At 38.0% G+C, this 16,674-nt stretch overlaps 1 protein-coding gene across 1 annotated transcript in view; it reads left to right on the top strand.

Moving 5' to 3' along the window:
- The window catches only part of TG (thyroglobulin), a gene marked incomplete at both ends in the record, with an annotated part of 138,390 nt that overhangs the window by 25,908 nt on the left and 95,808 nt on the right, over positions 1–16,674 (top strand). The window contains 6 exons of the mRNA XM_079534017.1: positions 1,507–1,661; positions 2,080–2,236; positions 5,671–5,895; positions 11,468–11,617; positions 12,812–12,982; positions 16,220–16,342. Of these exons, the coding sequence (XP_079390143.1) occupies positions 1,507–1,661; positions 2,080–2,236; positions 5,671–5,895; positions 11,468–11,617; positions 12,812–12,982; positions 16,220–16,342 (981 nt within the window). The remainder of the gene's footprint in view (positions 1–1,506; positions 1,662–2,079; positions 2,237–5,670; positions 5,896–11,467; positions 11,618–12,811; positions 12,983–16,219; positions 16,343–16,674) is intronic.

Genomic DNA, 16,674 nt, shown 5'->3' with positions numbered 1-16,674 from the left:
GCTGAACTTTGACAAACTTCAGATCCTGATGCCAAGTTTGCAGCTATTCCTCATTTCCAGAACGGATGAGTCTTGAAACTCCTGTGTTACCATAGCTCTATTCCAAATGTAAACAATGTTAAGCTTTGAATTTTGGATTGAGATTTTTGTTTGCCCTTAATCATGTTTGTGACTTTTTTATGCTATATAATGAGGTAACTTTTGAGTTTGTCTAATGGCAGTTGAATAGCTGTTTATGGGGAGTATGCAATAACCTAATACAAGTTTCTATTTAATGTAGGCTAAGGGATTTTGCTCAGCAATTTTGTGTTTGAAACAGAGTGGTTTTAGGGAGAGAGGAAAAAAAATTCTAATGTGTCTGATGATCACTGAACAAACTTCACAATAATGGACAATTCACCACATCATTTTACACACCACATTATCCATTTGTTCCAATGGATAATTACCCACACCCTCAAAAATTTTATTTCCTGTCCCTAATGTGTACATTTACAGCTTGTGGTTAAATCAGCTCTTATCTACTGTCCAATAAACTAAACAGACAGAGGGCTTTGTGCCTTTCAGGAAGAAGCAGGTTTCCATGCCCCTTGGTCCTTTCCATTGCTCTCTTTGAACTCTTTCGAGGTTTTTTTACATTTGTTTAGGGAGCAAGCAACTGGGAATTGTGCTCCATGAAGTGACCCTTGTACACAGTGCAGTGAGGATCTATAGAGGAGCACAACGAGAGAGAGCTCTGCCACTTCTCCATGCTGAAGGGACAAGAGCCAACTCCATTTGGAGGTTATGTGATCATATCACCCCTATACTGAACCTGAGAGAATGAAGTCCTCAAGAACCCTGTGATCAGGATAAGCCCAGTGGAGACAAGAAATTTTTACCTTTTTGATTTTTCCTGACTAAGAACTGTCCAAATAGATTTTCATTTTGAGATTGATGAAGCCATCATTTTCTCAATGGTTTGTGTGATTTGGCTTGCTGCTGAAAGATCAGAAGGCACTTGAAATGTCCATGTCAGAGCTATTATTATGCAATCAAATTTATTGTCTCTCAAAGCTTGATCTCAAGTTAATTTGACAAGCTAGGCTTCTGAAGGGCCATTTGAATTAGTATTAATCATTATAATGATTTTATCTAAAAAAAGTGAAGGTTTATAGGTCAATAATTCCTTTTTTTTTCTGTTTCTTTCTTGGTTGTTGGCATAACATTAGCAGTTCTCTGGAAATTTGTATCTGCCAAGTCTTATAATTTCCCTTATCATTCTGTGGGTTAGCAATCTCTTTATTGTTTAACTATTACACCTGGCTTTCTCTATCGTGCACAGCATACATATTTACCAAACACACTTTACTGACAGCTCTATTATTTCCACCATGTTTTTACAGGGAGATGCTATTGATGAAGATCAAAATGAAATTCAATGATGTCATCTTTTTGAAGTAACTTTGAAAATCAGTTTCTACATTGTATAGTGAAGCTAATAAATGCCCTTCTATTTATTTTTAGAACTCCAATTATTTCAGACAGTCCAAGCTCAAACACACTTTCAGCTCCTGCTACCTCCTCAGAAGACCTGTAGTTCTGACTACTCTGGTTTACTCCAGGCATTCCAGATATTTATTTTAGATGAGCTGAAGGCTCGTGGCTTTTGTCACCTCCAGGTAATTTCAGTTCCTTATTCTTTGTTGCTTAAATAATAATTTTTTTTTTTTTTAAAAAGAGAACTGTATGAAAGAGAGTAGAATTTTGCATCTGTAAAATAGAGGGAAGAGCAGAAAATACTATGAGGTCTGCCAGGGCTGACAGCCCTGGAGGACAAGGAAACCAGGATATTTAGACTCACTGTCCCCATGTTGGGCAGATCAGATTAATGGTAGCCATAGAAGTCATTAGTCCAATATTCATTAAAATGTGTTGTGATGGAAGCAAACCTTTTTAATCTTGTTTTATGCTTGTTTTTACAAGCCCTTTTGAAAATATTGCCTTGAGCATATCACAGTGCAAATGAGCAGAGAAAGACTAAGAACCAGGAGATTCTAAGGCCAACTAACTTAAATTTCATTTAATTTTGAATTCAAGGTAAATGCTTTTGGAAACACTGGCTCAGTTTCTGTATGTGACGATTCCTCTGTCTATGTTGAATGCCTGAGTGTGGACCGCCTGGGGGTGAATGTCACATGGAGGGCTCTGCTGGAAAACATCCCAGCAGCTTCTCTCCCTGACTTACACAATATTGGTAAGTTTTTCCTCTGATGTTTCTGTTAATCAAATCTTCTTTGCTTCCTAATGGTTTTGTTTTCCTCTGTCTGCTCTTAGGAGGCAATAAAAAGGCAGTGTACACAAATGCTCACTGAAAGAGTCCTTGTAACACTGGAGTTTTTTCTGAGCCTTTGGTGTTATATTTCTCTTTTCAGCCTGTGACTACAGAATGAAAAGAGGATATAATTGAGTATTGCTTTCAGATAGTGCTGCCTCTCCCAGCTCCTTTAACAGGAAAATTAGATTACTTGCTATGAGCTGAACTGATCTAGAGATTAATTTCCATTGGACAGGTCCTCCATAGTGGAAAACATTGTGTTCTTTATCAGATTGGACTTGGAGAAACAAAATTCACGCATTGCCGAAAAAGAGAACCAATTCCTCCAAAGTATGTGTGTGGGTTTTTTTCCTTTTATTTTTATTGCCTTACATTGGACAGTCAAGAATGATCCTTACCTCAGAAATCCTAAAGCAAGTATGCAGTCCATTGACTGGTGGATCTTCACTGTGGTTTAAAAGTGAGCTTGAGATGGTGTAGGGAGCTTCTTTCAAAGCAGTCAGCATTTCCTCTTAAAATAAAAGAAGAAAAAGACACATTCCAAGTTCAAATGCCCTCTGTGCCAGCATTTTTCTAGTTTCCTGGCTTTGCAATAATGTTCCCAGAACTAAATATAAAAAACTCTGCCTGCACATGTTCTTCTCTCTAATTCTGAGACGTAGAGACATGACATACAGGCTGATCAGAACCAAGTTCAAAAGCCTTTGGGACTTGAGTAGAGGGTGCACTGATCATGTGTGGTTCCTGGCTATACTGTGTGTTAATGTTTGCATTCATTCAGTTGTACGGGATTATAAAGGAAACATAAATATTATGTGGTTTGTAGAAGGTGGATCAAAGTATGATTTAGTTTGGGTTTATACAGAAGTTTACATCTGAAAACATTCTGCTTTGAAGACGTTACATTTTTTTACCCTCTCAACGCTATTATTTCCCCATAGTACTAAAACTGCTCTTCAGAGAATTACTGTAGAGTTTCAGAAGAGGCAGCAGTCTGGTCTAGGGAGCTCAGACAACCTGCTGCCCATATACTCTTGGTACAATCAATTTCCATTATATTTTAAAGCGGCTTTGAATCTTTCTGTTTGAACAGTTTTATGCATTATCATAGGTCGTTTATACACACTGAGTGGGTAAATTGACTCTCTGATTTGAAAATCTATATTATTAAAATAGTTTTGATCTTTTCTTAGCTTCTTTATGGACAAGGGAAAAGTTTTGCTTTCCTTTTTTCCTACTGTGATGAAATTGAGAAAAAAAATGCTAAACAGAGGCATAGAACATGCATGTGTTCTCAGTGAAGAACCTCAGTTCTAAATCATCAGTTGTGAACGTTTCATTACATTTTTTCTTACATACATTTTCATGTATTAAATTCTCAGGCTGTGCAAATCTCTTTCTGAGATGATGCCATTTGACTTGGCATCTTAAATCTTAGTTCTAAAATACTGAGGAAATACACAGAAATTTCTCTCTATTCAACAAGCAAAACCAGAAATGATTATAAAAATTAACTTTTGTTGGATGGGAATATAGTAGACTGTTCCCATCAGTGACACTGGAGGAAATCAGTCACAACACTGAGACATTCCACGGCTTACCTGTCTATTTGCCATGTATGAACACGTATATTATAGTTCAATGTCTGTTTATACATTCTGCCCATAAAATACACCATACAGACATAGATCCATGCACCCTCACAGGAACTTCATATTTATTGATAGTGTTATGAATGATTCAACGCAGAAGGATTTTTTAAGTGAAGGAAATTCAGCAGACCTATATGGGTTCTTACTGGTTTGACTCTTCGCTTCTTTTCTATGTGTGAATTCCCTCCAGCTGTCATTTCTAGGTTATTTTGAATTCTTCTACAGCTAGTTACAAGAAAATTCAGAAAGATATTTGCTTGAATATTAGACTAATCTGCTTGTTTCTGCTTTCAGTTATGAGATAATTTCTGGCAAAACCTTTGCAAATTGTTATTGGTTGTGTGGCAATCTCCAATTATTTTCTCACAAGCTAAGTATCAATTTGGCTTGAGGTTGAACACAATTATATGCTATTTTTTTGTTCTATTATATGTCGGCATAACAGAAGAATAAGTTGCTCAAAGCTGGAAGAAACAGAAAACTGCAAATATGAACAGCATAGCTGGAGGCTTGTACCTACCTGTGAAATTCTCTCTTCACTCTCAGAGTGAGGCCTGCCCATGGGCTACAGTGCAATGTAGGGAAAGTTACCATGTGAGAGGGCAGCAGTACCTTCATCTATTTCCCTTAAACACGTCAGACACAACATCTTTGTGCAGTGTGTGAGGTGTAACATTCCTCACTCTCTCTTTACGCATATAACATCCTCCCTGTGAAAATTCAATGTCCAAGGTCATTGGTGTGCTTGCAAACCTGAAGTACACAGTGTGCAGGACTTCCCATTTGCTGGATTACAGGGCTGTACACCACCCGTAGCTATGGGAGGTCTTCATAATCTGTACCAACATTTAGGTCAGGGCCTGCTGAGATGAACAGAACACGGAAGCTCAAAAAATTCTCTGGGAACACTGTTCCTTGGAGTGCTTCTCGTGCAGCCAACTGGGGAACTCACTCCTTCTCTTATGCTGAAAACTGTCCTGAAGCAAGTAATCAGAAAAAGAAGTTACCTGGAAAACTATGAATATGGGAAGCATGGGTAGATGCTCACTATTTTCCAGCTTTAAACACCAGCTTCAGCAGCTGTGAGGGGAGTGCCTATTGGATCAGTAGTGTGACAGAACCTGATTATTATATAGTTATGAATGTCTTCAAAACCAAATAAATAAAATCCTACAGAAGAACCAAATATAGCCATTGAAACAAGAGAAACAAATCACATTTTGTTTTCTGGTACTTCAACTTTTGTGCTTGCTATTTTTCCTTTTGCCCTGCCATTACCTGAAGGTGGACTAGATAATCTTTAAAAACACCTTCCAACCCAAACCATTCTCTAATTCTATAAGCCTGCAGGAGTACAAGAGATGTTTGGACAATGCTCTCAGAAATATGGTTTAATTTTTGTGTAATCCTATGTGGAGCCAGAAACTGGACTTGATGATACTTGTGGCTACATTCTAACTGAGGATTCTAACTGATTCTATGATTATTGCATTAGCACCTCTACATATACTAAATTTAGGACTTTAATACTGTAAACAATACACACATTCATTCTTTTCTGCTGTTTGCTAGCATGCTTGTATTTTTTATTTGAATCGGCTGATGCTGTTAATTAATACAATGTTTATCACTCTTTATTTTGTTATCCATTTCCTCATGAGGGATCTCCTTCATATTATTTTCTTACATTATTTCCTTTAGAAAATGCACTTGTTGGAGAAAAACTCATTGGAGCGTTTATTAAAGAGATTGAGGATGGTCGTTTTCTGCTGTATTTAGACTCCAAGCAATTTCCAGCAGATTCGTTCATTGATTTTCCCCAAGATGAAGAGTTTGATTTGTCTCCAAGAGTGCAGCTGGGATGTAGAAGAGGGTTTCGAAGAATTTCATCTCCTGAGAAAATCGTCCCAAATGCACAAGGATGTGGTATGCCTCAGTTTAGCTTTCCCTTCTTTGATTATGTTAGGGATTAATATAAAGGTACAGTCCATAAGTCATCAGCAAGATTGTGTTTATGGTTAATAGGTCAAAGGCATAAAGAGTCACTTTCAGTGGCAAATCTGAGGAGGGACAGGAATTATTACTTTGGTTGCTGTTTAGTCCTTGCATTGTAGATGGATTTGAGCCACTTATTTAGAAGTAGACTTCCTGGCACTGGCACCGTATGGAAGGTTTCACTAACATTTATTGGGATGTTTTCAGATCTGTCTGGTATTTAAAAGGTCTTTCTGTATTACGCATGATCCTTACTAAGAAGCAAAGATAATATAGTTAGTGCTTTGTATGATTATACACTACCCAGAATAGAAACCTAGCTACAGAAATGGCAGAAATCTTGAGTCTGAGAATTCTTGGGCCAAGTCCCAGCCAGCTCACGTGGAAGCTTTCTCTGCGTTGGCCAACACCCAGACCTGATTGCAATTCTGCCCTTTTTTTCATCTTCTTCTGTTTAGTCTACTTCCCTGGAATGGGCTGTCTTTCTGTCAACATCCTGGTTGGGGCTGCCAAGCCTACCTCTTCACAGGATCCCTGTGTACCACCAAAAACCCTCTGCCTTAACAGCACTGCTTGTATTTCCATTTTCATCAACCATCCTACAGTGCAACCCTCACTGCTCTTGTTGACCCAGTTAGCCTCAGTGATTCTGTGCCTTTCTGATGTCAGTTTAGGATACATTAATTTTGTCTAACTCTTTTGGAAACTGAGTAGGGATAGGTATAAGAGCAACAACAGAAAGTATGGGATAAATTTGCCCAATTGTGGAGTTTTTTTAATGGCTGAACTTCTATGCTATGTAACCTAAGTTAGAGATCCTAAGGACAAATCCAGGCACATGAAAAGAACTGAGCTCTGTGCTTGGTTTGGTGGTTCTCTACAAATTAGGAGTGCTTTCTAATGTTCAGCTGATTACAAGAACAAGAACAAATGTCTTTCAGGGATCTGTTGTCAAGGGATCTGAATAATAATGAAAAAGGGAAATACCTGTGCTCTTGTGTCTGTAAACTTAAAACCAGATGGATTAAGTGCTGGCAGCAAGCTAGGGAAGCTCAGCTTGAGTTTATGCATGTTTGTGAATTCTGCAGCTGCATTCAGGTACATATTGTTGTAGATAATAGGAAGAGAGCATAAAAACTGCTCATATGTTTTGAACCCAAAGTGCAGTCACTGTGGCTGAAACACTGATGTACCTGAAGTTAAATGATCACTTTGTGCATAAGCCTTGCATGCTGCCAGGTTTCTGTTTGGTTTGGAGTCTCCTGCTTTAGAGCAAAGAGGTTGCAGGGGAGAACTATCATGTAGGAATCTTCTAAGCTCAGGAGCATTTTACTTTAGCTGCCATTTCTGTTACCTAAAAGGTAACATTCCTAAAAGGAATGATCTCAGAGCAAACAAAAAAATGAAAGACACTGTATTTTTTCACACAGAAAATACTGCTGAAAATCTCTGAAGTTATTGTCACCATCATATTTTTCTTTCTCATATAATTAAAAATGAAAATGTAGCTTGTTATGTCTTTAACTTGGTAACTTGAATGAAAATAAGTTGGATGTAAATATTTTCATTTCTTGAATTCCTGCCAAATTAATCACTCTTGATTTTTATATGTTAAAAAAGAGAAAAAAAAGCAGTGTAATAGTAATAGTGCAATGGTGGATGTGAAGCACTGGAGGTGTTAGCTTGCTAATAGTTAGGATATTGGCAGATTTTTTTATTATTTTAAATGTTATGTGACTTGAATCCTGACAAAAAAATGCTGAGAGGGAAGCCTTCAAGTCTATGAACATATTTGTGCTCGACCTCTGCCTTTTCTCTCTACTCAGGAGAGTGAGTGTGATACCTTCTGTGGGTTCAACTGTATAGTTAGCATCAAAGGTGGTAGTCCATAAGAGAAAGAGTATTGCTATGGAGTTGTATACCATCTTCCCCTACATCACGTCTGAATTTTACTGGCCTCATCCTGAAGGTCTCCCTCTGACAGCATCTCTGTGTGAGGTTTGCCAGGCTGTAAAGCCGATATGGGACTCCACACTGTCCTGCTCCCTACAGAAATGGGCACCTTCTGGGCCAGTCTTGTGCAGAGGGTAGACCTGAGTTGGATGGATCGTGCATTTCTGCATGAAAGGAGTACAGCAGACCTATGTAGCAGCTTTCTCTTGAGAATTCACCAGCATAACAATTTATTTGATGTGTAATTAAATTATGTAATTATATAATTTGTGACTAAAGTGAGTTTACTAGAATTGAAAAATAGTAGTACATATGAAGGGTGGTGTGTGCTGTGCGCCATAATTTAGAGACAAGTCAAGCCAGTTTCAAAGATGAGCTGCATTGCCTCGTATTAAGCATGGCTTTTTGGACAGGCAAGGCTGAACACCAGGTAGCGGATTTTGTTAGTGTATCTGGTCACTTTCCTACCTTCAGCATTGCACACGTCCTTTGAAGGAAAGGACTTCAAAGCATCGAAGCACGAATCAGCTCTGAGCTACTGCTGTTCTTAGCTTGGACCTGTAAGGGTAAATTGACTGCAGTTTCAGTTCATCTCTGTGGTCTGCAACACTTTGAATTTTGGTTATTTAAACACGCCATGCAGAAAAAGATTAATTCTTACAGAGAATCCAGAGTAAGTAACAACTCTCTGTTACTTAACAAGATGTACTGCTGTACTGACTAAAGGTATCATTATTTATTAAGTGAAATCCATCCCAAAAGAACTTGCAGTGAACTGTATCTTTAAGCCAGATTTTTCCTACAGGGATAGAGGCCTTCAGGAAGCGCTGAATTAATTTGCCTTGTGAGTCAGATCATGCGTATTTGTACCAACTAGATGTAGGGAAAGGCACTCAGTAAAGCCAACATCAGAGAAATATGGGAAGGAGATGATTTATCTTCCAGATATTGGCAGAAATTTCTTATTCTAAGATGTCATAGGACATGCTGGACCATTTTATGTTGTAGGGCTGAACATTTTATTTAAATGTTGGAGTTAGGAATTCTGTTTGTTCTCCAATGATGCAGTATTTTATTTTTTGTTTGGTTTAGTTTTATTATGCGCATTATGGATAAGTAATCTGGTCATTTATCCTGTTGGGATCTATTTCTCTTCTTCTCCTCTCTCACTGTTTATTTCAGGAGGAAATCTTAAAGCTCGTTGTGATTTACCTTTGTTTTACTGTACATTTTTATGCTCACTCCTTTTGTTATTTAGAATGCTTGTTAAATTCTATCAGAACTGCTTTGACCAGAGCATAACCCAAATCAAAAACAGCACTGGTTTTATAGCCAAGCTAGCAGCTCAAGGCTTCATTAGTAATTGATGGATCCAAGAATCTGGAATCCCACAAATCTCCTCCTGGAGGAAGGAGAGAGCAGTGCAAGCATTGAGTAGCAATCTGTTGTAATAATTTTTAAGTATACTCAGTGTGGGGAGAGCTGATCTTAAGCAAAATGAGGCTTCTGTGGAGAGCATTATCCCATTGCTTTGGAGCTGCTTTGCCATTCTCCAATTAGTTGCTCTTTAGCCTGTAAATGGCTACTCAGTATGTTGTTCCCCTGGTATGCAGAGGCCTTAGTTGGCTTAAAAGCAAGGCCAGCTTAAAGACCTCATGTGCTGCATTCAGGGATTTAATTTGGGACCATTTTAATTTTTTATTTTATTAGTTTTGTTTTATTTTCATATTTAGGGAAATTAAGTTTGAGTCCACTGGTTACACTTAGCTCTGAGATAGCCTCAAGACTATCCTCTAGTTTCTTATCTTGTTAAAACATGTGTACATTAAAGCTTGCAAGAGTTGCGTTTGATGGTTTGTCCAACTTTCAGAGTCACACATTTAACATGAGCACAGGGAGATTAACCTACAGCTGATGCTACACATGCTTTCAAGAGCTGTGGATTCTAGAAAACATCAGTCTCTGCACCAATGCTTTGCTCTTTTTTTGCTGTTCTTCATGTCTTTTTGTCAATCTAACGTGAGACAAAAACTTGTTCTACTTTCTTAAAATGTGATTAGACACAGATGTTACATCTGCATCATGACCATAACTACAGAAAGAGGAAGATGCTTTGAAAGCTTGATTTCTTCTTTTATAAAATTCAATTGCTTAATTAGTCACTCCTATCCTTTGCGTTTTGCCTTGGATTTAGGCATGGATTACTCATTTCATTTTATTTTCTTCTACTGCTGTTCATTTGAAATGCTTATGATTCTTTTTGCATGTGTTAGAAAATGTCATTAAAATGTATCAGACACACTTGTATATTAAGCAATATGCATTAGAAAGTGGAATACTGTCTCATCCAGGATTTTTTTGTTCTTTAGTGGGTTTCAGATATGTATTATAAGTACTTGAGAGGAAGAAAAAGTCAGCCTCTCTGTTGTCTCATCCTTGAATTTCCCATTGGACCACTTAGAGGAAGTGAAGGAAGATATGATCATTTTGACGCTAGCTGTCTTTTTCATCTGTTATAATTTAGGTGCTTCAGCAAGTTAAATTAGCTTAGATTCCCATGTGCTGGCAGAAATTCATCATATGAGTTGTAGTGGAGATGGCCAATTTTCCATCATGGTTCCTCTCTAATACAAGCTTAAACTGCTGTCAAAATGCAGGGCAAGAACAGAAATGAAGTTTTGCACCTTGCCAAAGTCCCAAAATATACATTTGATAGTGTTTTGAAGGAAAAGTGCATCTGGAAAGCAGCTGTGAAATAACAAGTAAAGGTATTGTCCTGCAAATATATCTGTGACTCTTCTGCTTTAATGATCATCTGAATGATCTGGAGGGAAAGATGGTATTGCATGACCTCCCAGAAGAAAAAGAGTTTTCTTTGGAATATGCAACAGTTCAGCTGGAAATATTACTTCTGAAAACATAATTTTCAGAACAATCCTATTTTCGGCCTAAGGATATCTGTTTGTTTTGTATTGGGGTTGTCATGTGCACAACTAACTATTGACTTTTAATCCAGCCATTTCTATTTAGCTTGGAAGTGCTTACAAAAACTTCTTTACTAGGAATTCTGAATGAAATTGTTACCAGATGGTGAATTTCTGTACAAAGTTTTTGGAATTTTTACTCACTGGAGTCTTCCTCTTTCTGCCTGTAGTTTTTGAGGAAGGGACTCTGTAGCTCCAGTTCCTTTCTTTCACACAGTGCATTATCTTATTACAAATGGGTTTGACAGTATTCAGCTGAAATCAGGCCTGCACTTGGTGTTTCCAAAGAGTGTGTAGTGCATTATTTCAGGTGTGTTTTTAGGATGATCTGAAAATAAGAAGCCATATTATATATTCCAGGCAATTGCGAGTGTAATGAATATTTAAGGAGTGTTTTTGTTTTGTATTTTTTCTGTATTTTGTATTATTCCACTTAGAAATACATATATTAAAGGCTTGAAACCTTAGAAAGTCTACCAGCATGATAAATATACAATCATTCATGGATGTGCAAATGCCTGAAATGGTTGAATTCCATAAGAGTAACAATGTTGTTCTCTTTGCAGTTGTTTGTCCTCCAGGCACTAATTTCCAGAACGGTGAATGCATTCCCTGCCCTCTTGGCTACTATCAACATCAGACAGGGCGTTTATCTTGCATCAAGTGTCCTGTGGGCAAAACTACCAACTCTTATGGGGCATTCAGTGCTGATGACTGTAAGTTGAGCCCATTTTTCCCTTTGTATTTTGACTTCAAATAACTGATGAGTATTATTTTCATCTGTCAGGTTGAAAATAAATCCTTTCTGACTTTTTTTTGAAACATTTTTTTTAATGGATGTAATCCTTTCTGCATATATTAAAAAATGTTTTTCAAGGACAAAATGAACTGTCTGGTGTTTACATCAAATATGTGTGAGAAATGAGTGGTCAGTCTCATCCAGGATGTGGTTCTTTGAGACATGTTCACTGTCCTGCGGAAAGACATCTGGATATTCAGTCAGCAAGAAACATCTGATATGGTCAATTTATTGGCATTTTCTTGAATATTAAAGGAATCTTTGCCTAGCTCTTTTAAGACCCAACTTTGATGCAAACACTTCTCAAAGTTGATATATTCAGTAAAGTTAGTGTATACATTTTAAATGACTTATTTTTGGAAGCAGTTCTATAAAGAATACCATTTGTTAAGCTCGTGGATAAAGCTAAAAGCAAGTAGTCACACTAAAGATTTGGTATTATGGATAAGTACAGGAACTGCTTTGTTTTGTTCCAGTCTATGTATTCTCTTGGGTGAGATAAAACAGAAGGTTTATAATCACTCTAGCATCAATTTATTTTTGCCTAAAGAAGACATCAGCCTGATTTGTCACCTTCATTTCTATATCAGTGTTCTCAGTGTAGGTATTGATCTCATGTGCTTTGTTGTTTACACATTAGGGATTGAAAAGTAGTTAGGAAGATGCTGCTAATTTAAATCAAAGTCATTAATCTTTAAGAAAAGAGAGCACCATATTTCCCACCAACAGTGGATTTTTTTTTATGTAACAAAAAAAATTGTTGTGATAGCTCTTGTGGTGTTCTTCGTAACATTTCATGGGTCCATTGCAATAAGCACTGAACAAGCCTGTGTGAAAATACAGTTCCTTCTCTGTACTGCTCTGCTTTACAGCACTTATTACAAGGGAGGTTGTATTCATACAGAAAATCCCGGAAATGTTCTGAATGTGATTTACAGAGAAAACAAAGAAGTGAGATAAGCATATCTTAAAGAATAAAACATCACATATTTATATGATGAGATTAATATTCAGAAAAGTTTCTATTGTACTTAAAGTTTTTTGTCCTGTTGATGCTTCAAAGCCCAGGGAAAACATTGTCAAACCTCTCCTTTTTTCACCCTGCTTACAGGTATTACTTACTGTCAAGGCAATGAGCAGGGTTTGCAGTGCAATGAGGATGGCCAGTATCGGCCTTCCCAACAAGACCCTGACACTAACAAATCCTTCTGTGTTGATGACTTTGGAGCAGCTCTGGATTGGACTGAAACAGATGATCTCCTTACAGACTATGAGTGCTCAGGTAAGAATGATATTTGGATATGTTTTTATCCAATGTAAGTGTAACTGCCTTATGAAATGACCCAGTGCTCCACAGCTGGTTTGCCAGCATACTCATTTTCCCATACTTGTGGCCTCTGCCTTCAGCCACATTGCTCCTTGCTTCTGTCTTTTCATGACTGGATTGACAAAGTCATTTCCTGTGAGCGGAGAGAGAAGATTTCTTTCACTCTCCAATGGCTGACAGTGTTTTATGTATGCTGATCTCCTGAGCTGAAGAATAACGAGTGGGCTAAGGGGAACAAAGCAGAATGATGAATTTTGCTGTAAAATTATCACTCATCCATGTGATCCTGTAAAACAGACTATGTTTTACAATGACTTCATAGCTGTGGCATAACATCACTGTCTGGGCTTGTGCTTTATGGTATTCGACTTAGTGAACATGTCCTTGCAAACTGGGGAAACTTCCTTCTGCTTGAACACAATTGTGAAATTGCAGTTCTCAAACAATTTTAGAAAACAAAGTTAAACAAACAGTAAAACAAAACAAAATGGGGAAAAAAAATTCCAACACTATCGCCCCACAAAAAACAAAACAGAACAAAAAAACAAACGACAACCAGCCGTGATATTCCAAACATTTACCTAATTCTCCACCACATCTGGAGGAGCCTTTGGAACAGTTGAAGTGGAATTCAGAAAAAATGAAATAGAAGAGATGACAGAAAGACAAAGTAGAAAGTAATTTGTTGGAAGTCCAATGGAAAAGATGCAAAATGAGGGCTTCATCAAGCTGGATGTTGTACATGTAAGCATCTGCTAGAGATCTATACTGAAGTCATCCATCAAACAGTCCCCAGACTGCTTGCAATAGGGTTTAACTATGACCCTCAAACCCAAAACTTTTCCCTTTCCCAAAAATTAGTCTTCCAGCATATTTTATACTTATTATATAACTAGCATCAAATTTAATGGAATATTCGCTTCAGAAACTGATGTTATGTTAAGCTCTGAATTAGAGACTTTTTATCTTTTCTCTACTTTTCTTCCATATTACTGAAGTAGAGAAAATGGAGGAATGGAATATCAGAATTAAAAAATTAAACACAAAAGCAAAACAAGCAAACCAAAAAGAAAAATAATAGAGAAGCATTCAAAGTGCTTCCAACTTTGAATTAGAAATGAGGGCAGCAAACAATTGCAAACAACATAAAAATAAAGAATTCTTTTCATTTTTATGAAAATATATACATTCTGTTTTCAGCTGGGCATCACTGAAAGTTGCAGATGTAAAAAGAATTCAGTTTACTGTAGAATTAGGCTAATGCTTATGTTGTGTTCTCCTGTATTCCTTGGAAGGAAAAAACCTTCCAGCTCTGTTTATGCCTCTCCCCAGTTGCACTGGAGTGCAAGAACTTCTTCTTTTTTTTTTTTTTTCTTTTTTTTTTTTTTGAGTTTTTGGCTAGCTCTTATGTTTTTTCTGAGCAGAAATGATGGTTTTATCAAAAGCACCTGCTCACTCAGCCCTGACAACACTGGACATTTGCTTCTGATTTAGCCTGACTATTTTGCTGCAGGAGTACAAATGATTGTTTTAAGAACTTATCCCTGAATTTTATTTTGTGGTTTATGCAGTTGTTGCAGGGAGAAAGGCTTGGGATCTTCCAGCTGAACCTCTGTGCCTGAGTGTGCAGGGAAGTGAAGGGCTGAACCTCCAGCTCTTCTACTGGCAGATATCTCACACTGGCTGAGATTGAACCAGGACTCCTGCTTTTTAGCTCTGTAAGATCTAGGTCTGGTGTTCATTGCAATGAGCTGAAGGTCTGAATTGGCTCGATGAGACTGCAGAAGAGGAGGCTGAAGGGAAAGCTTGTTTTACTCTACAACTACAATAAAGACAGCTGTACTGAGGATGTTGGTCTCTTTTCTCAGATGACAAATGTCAGGATGTGAGGAAATGGGCTCATGATGCGCTAGAGGAAGTTTAGACTGGATATCAGGAATAATTTCTTCACAGAGAGGATGGTCAAGCATTGGAATAGGCTTTCCAGGAAAGCAATGGAGTCTGCATCCCTGGAAGTATTAAAGAGACATGTAGATATGGCAGTAAGGGACATGGTTTAGTAGTGGGACTCAGTAGATCAGATTGGTGGTTGGACTTGGTGATCTCTAAGATCTCTGGCAACCTAGATGATTCTGTGGTTAGAATGTATGGAATTTTGAGCAGAAGCCTGACAAGACAGGGGTGAAGTCACCACATTCTTCCGTTCTCCTTAGCATGTTGTGCTCACTGAAAGATATTAGTTTATCAGCTGATGGATGCACTGTATCAAAAAATCTGTATAAGTAATAGAAACCTGAGCAGAGTGGTTGAAATGTCTCTCTGTGTCCCTTCACTGTCTATAAAATTCTTCAAGGCGTAGCCAGGGCCAAACCTGAGCTTAAATGGATACTTGTCTGCATTTGGTGACCTTTGGATTTTGCATCACAGAATCATAGAATTGCTCAGGTGGAAAAGACCTTAAAGATCATCAAGTCCAACTGGAGCCTGACCAGAATACCCAAACTCTAACAACCCACTGCTAGGCCCTTTCTCTAAACCCCATGAGCTTTTCCTAATTTGTGAATAGTCTTGCTTGATGGGCTTCCTTACACACATGTGCAATGTGCAGATTGGAGAGAGTAGATTTAAATCAAGTGACAGTCTGTAGTTAACTGTGAGGGTGTCAAAAAGGAGCATGCTGACTGCGCCACCTACAACAAATCCCTGAGCTTTAAGTTAGTGGACAACAATTGTTTTACGCTCCTAAACATGAGAATTAAGCTCCTAGATCTCCTTTGTAGCCAAGTTCTGTTGGAGCTGACTTTTATTTCAGTGATTGTTTTTCAGAAGGTTGGTCCCCCTGTTGACTCAGTAGTTCATTCTGTACCATGAGCAAGTAATAGGAGACAATCAGTCTGCTGCTGGCAGGGAAGTCCCACCCGAATATGAACTGCCACACCACCTCTTGCTAACTGCTTTTGAAAGATATTGTTGTGCTGTTTTTGCAGAACAGAAATACACGCCCTTATGAAAGTACCTCCTCAGCTTTCCTGTAGGCCCCCTTTGTTCCTCTTGTCTCCTTTGTTACCTGTTGAGTCAGAATATGTCATGTAGTGAGTTATTTCCCTGTAAAAATCCTTAATTTTTTGCTTCTAGCCAAAGTCTCCTTGTCTCTGTAGCATGGGAACTGATACTTGTGTCTTCGGTTTTTAGTGCTCAGAAAATTTGAGAGAGTTCCTGCCTCTACATTCGTTTACGGGTCAGACAAAGTTCAAATACTCCAGTCTCAGTCATTTGGGAGAGACCTACAAAGTCTAACTTTTCAATGCATTTCAGGTAAGGAAAACTGTCAGAAAATCTGTGCAGACAATAGAAACCATCTTGGAGAACTCTGAATCCTTTTGTATGATGAACTTATGGATAAGGTCCTAGATGAACTATGTCTCTTTAAAGGTACCTTGCCCTGTGTCTCCTAATGCAGACTTGTGAACAGAGGTAGAGGTGTAGCATTCAAAATAAATACACCCTGGCTCTAATAACAAGGATGACCTGTGACAAGGGCTGATATTAAGCATTAGTCAAGCTTTGGAGCAAGCTGCCCAGGGAAGCAATGGAGTTATCATCCCTGGAGATGTTCATGTATTGTATAGATGTAGCAATTAGGGACA

The sequence above is a fragment of the Tetrao urogallus genome (genome assembly GCF_951394365.1).
Source record: "Tetrao urogallus genome assembly, chromosome: 3".
NCBI classification, from domain to species: domain Eukaryota; kingdom Metazoa; phylum Chordata; class Aves; order Galliformes; family Phasianidae; genus Tetrao; species Tetrao urogallus.
Note: the sequence above shows the minus strand (reverse complement) of the source record. Positions and strands in the feature narration are given on the sequence as shown.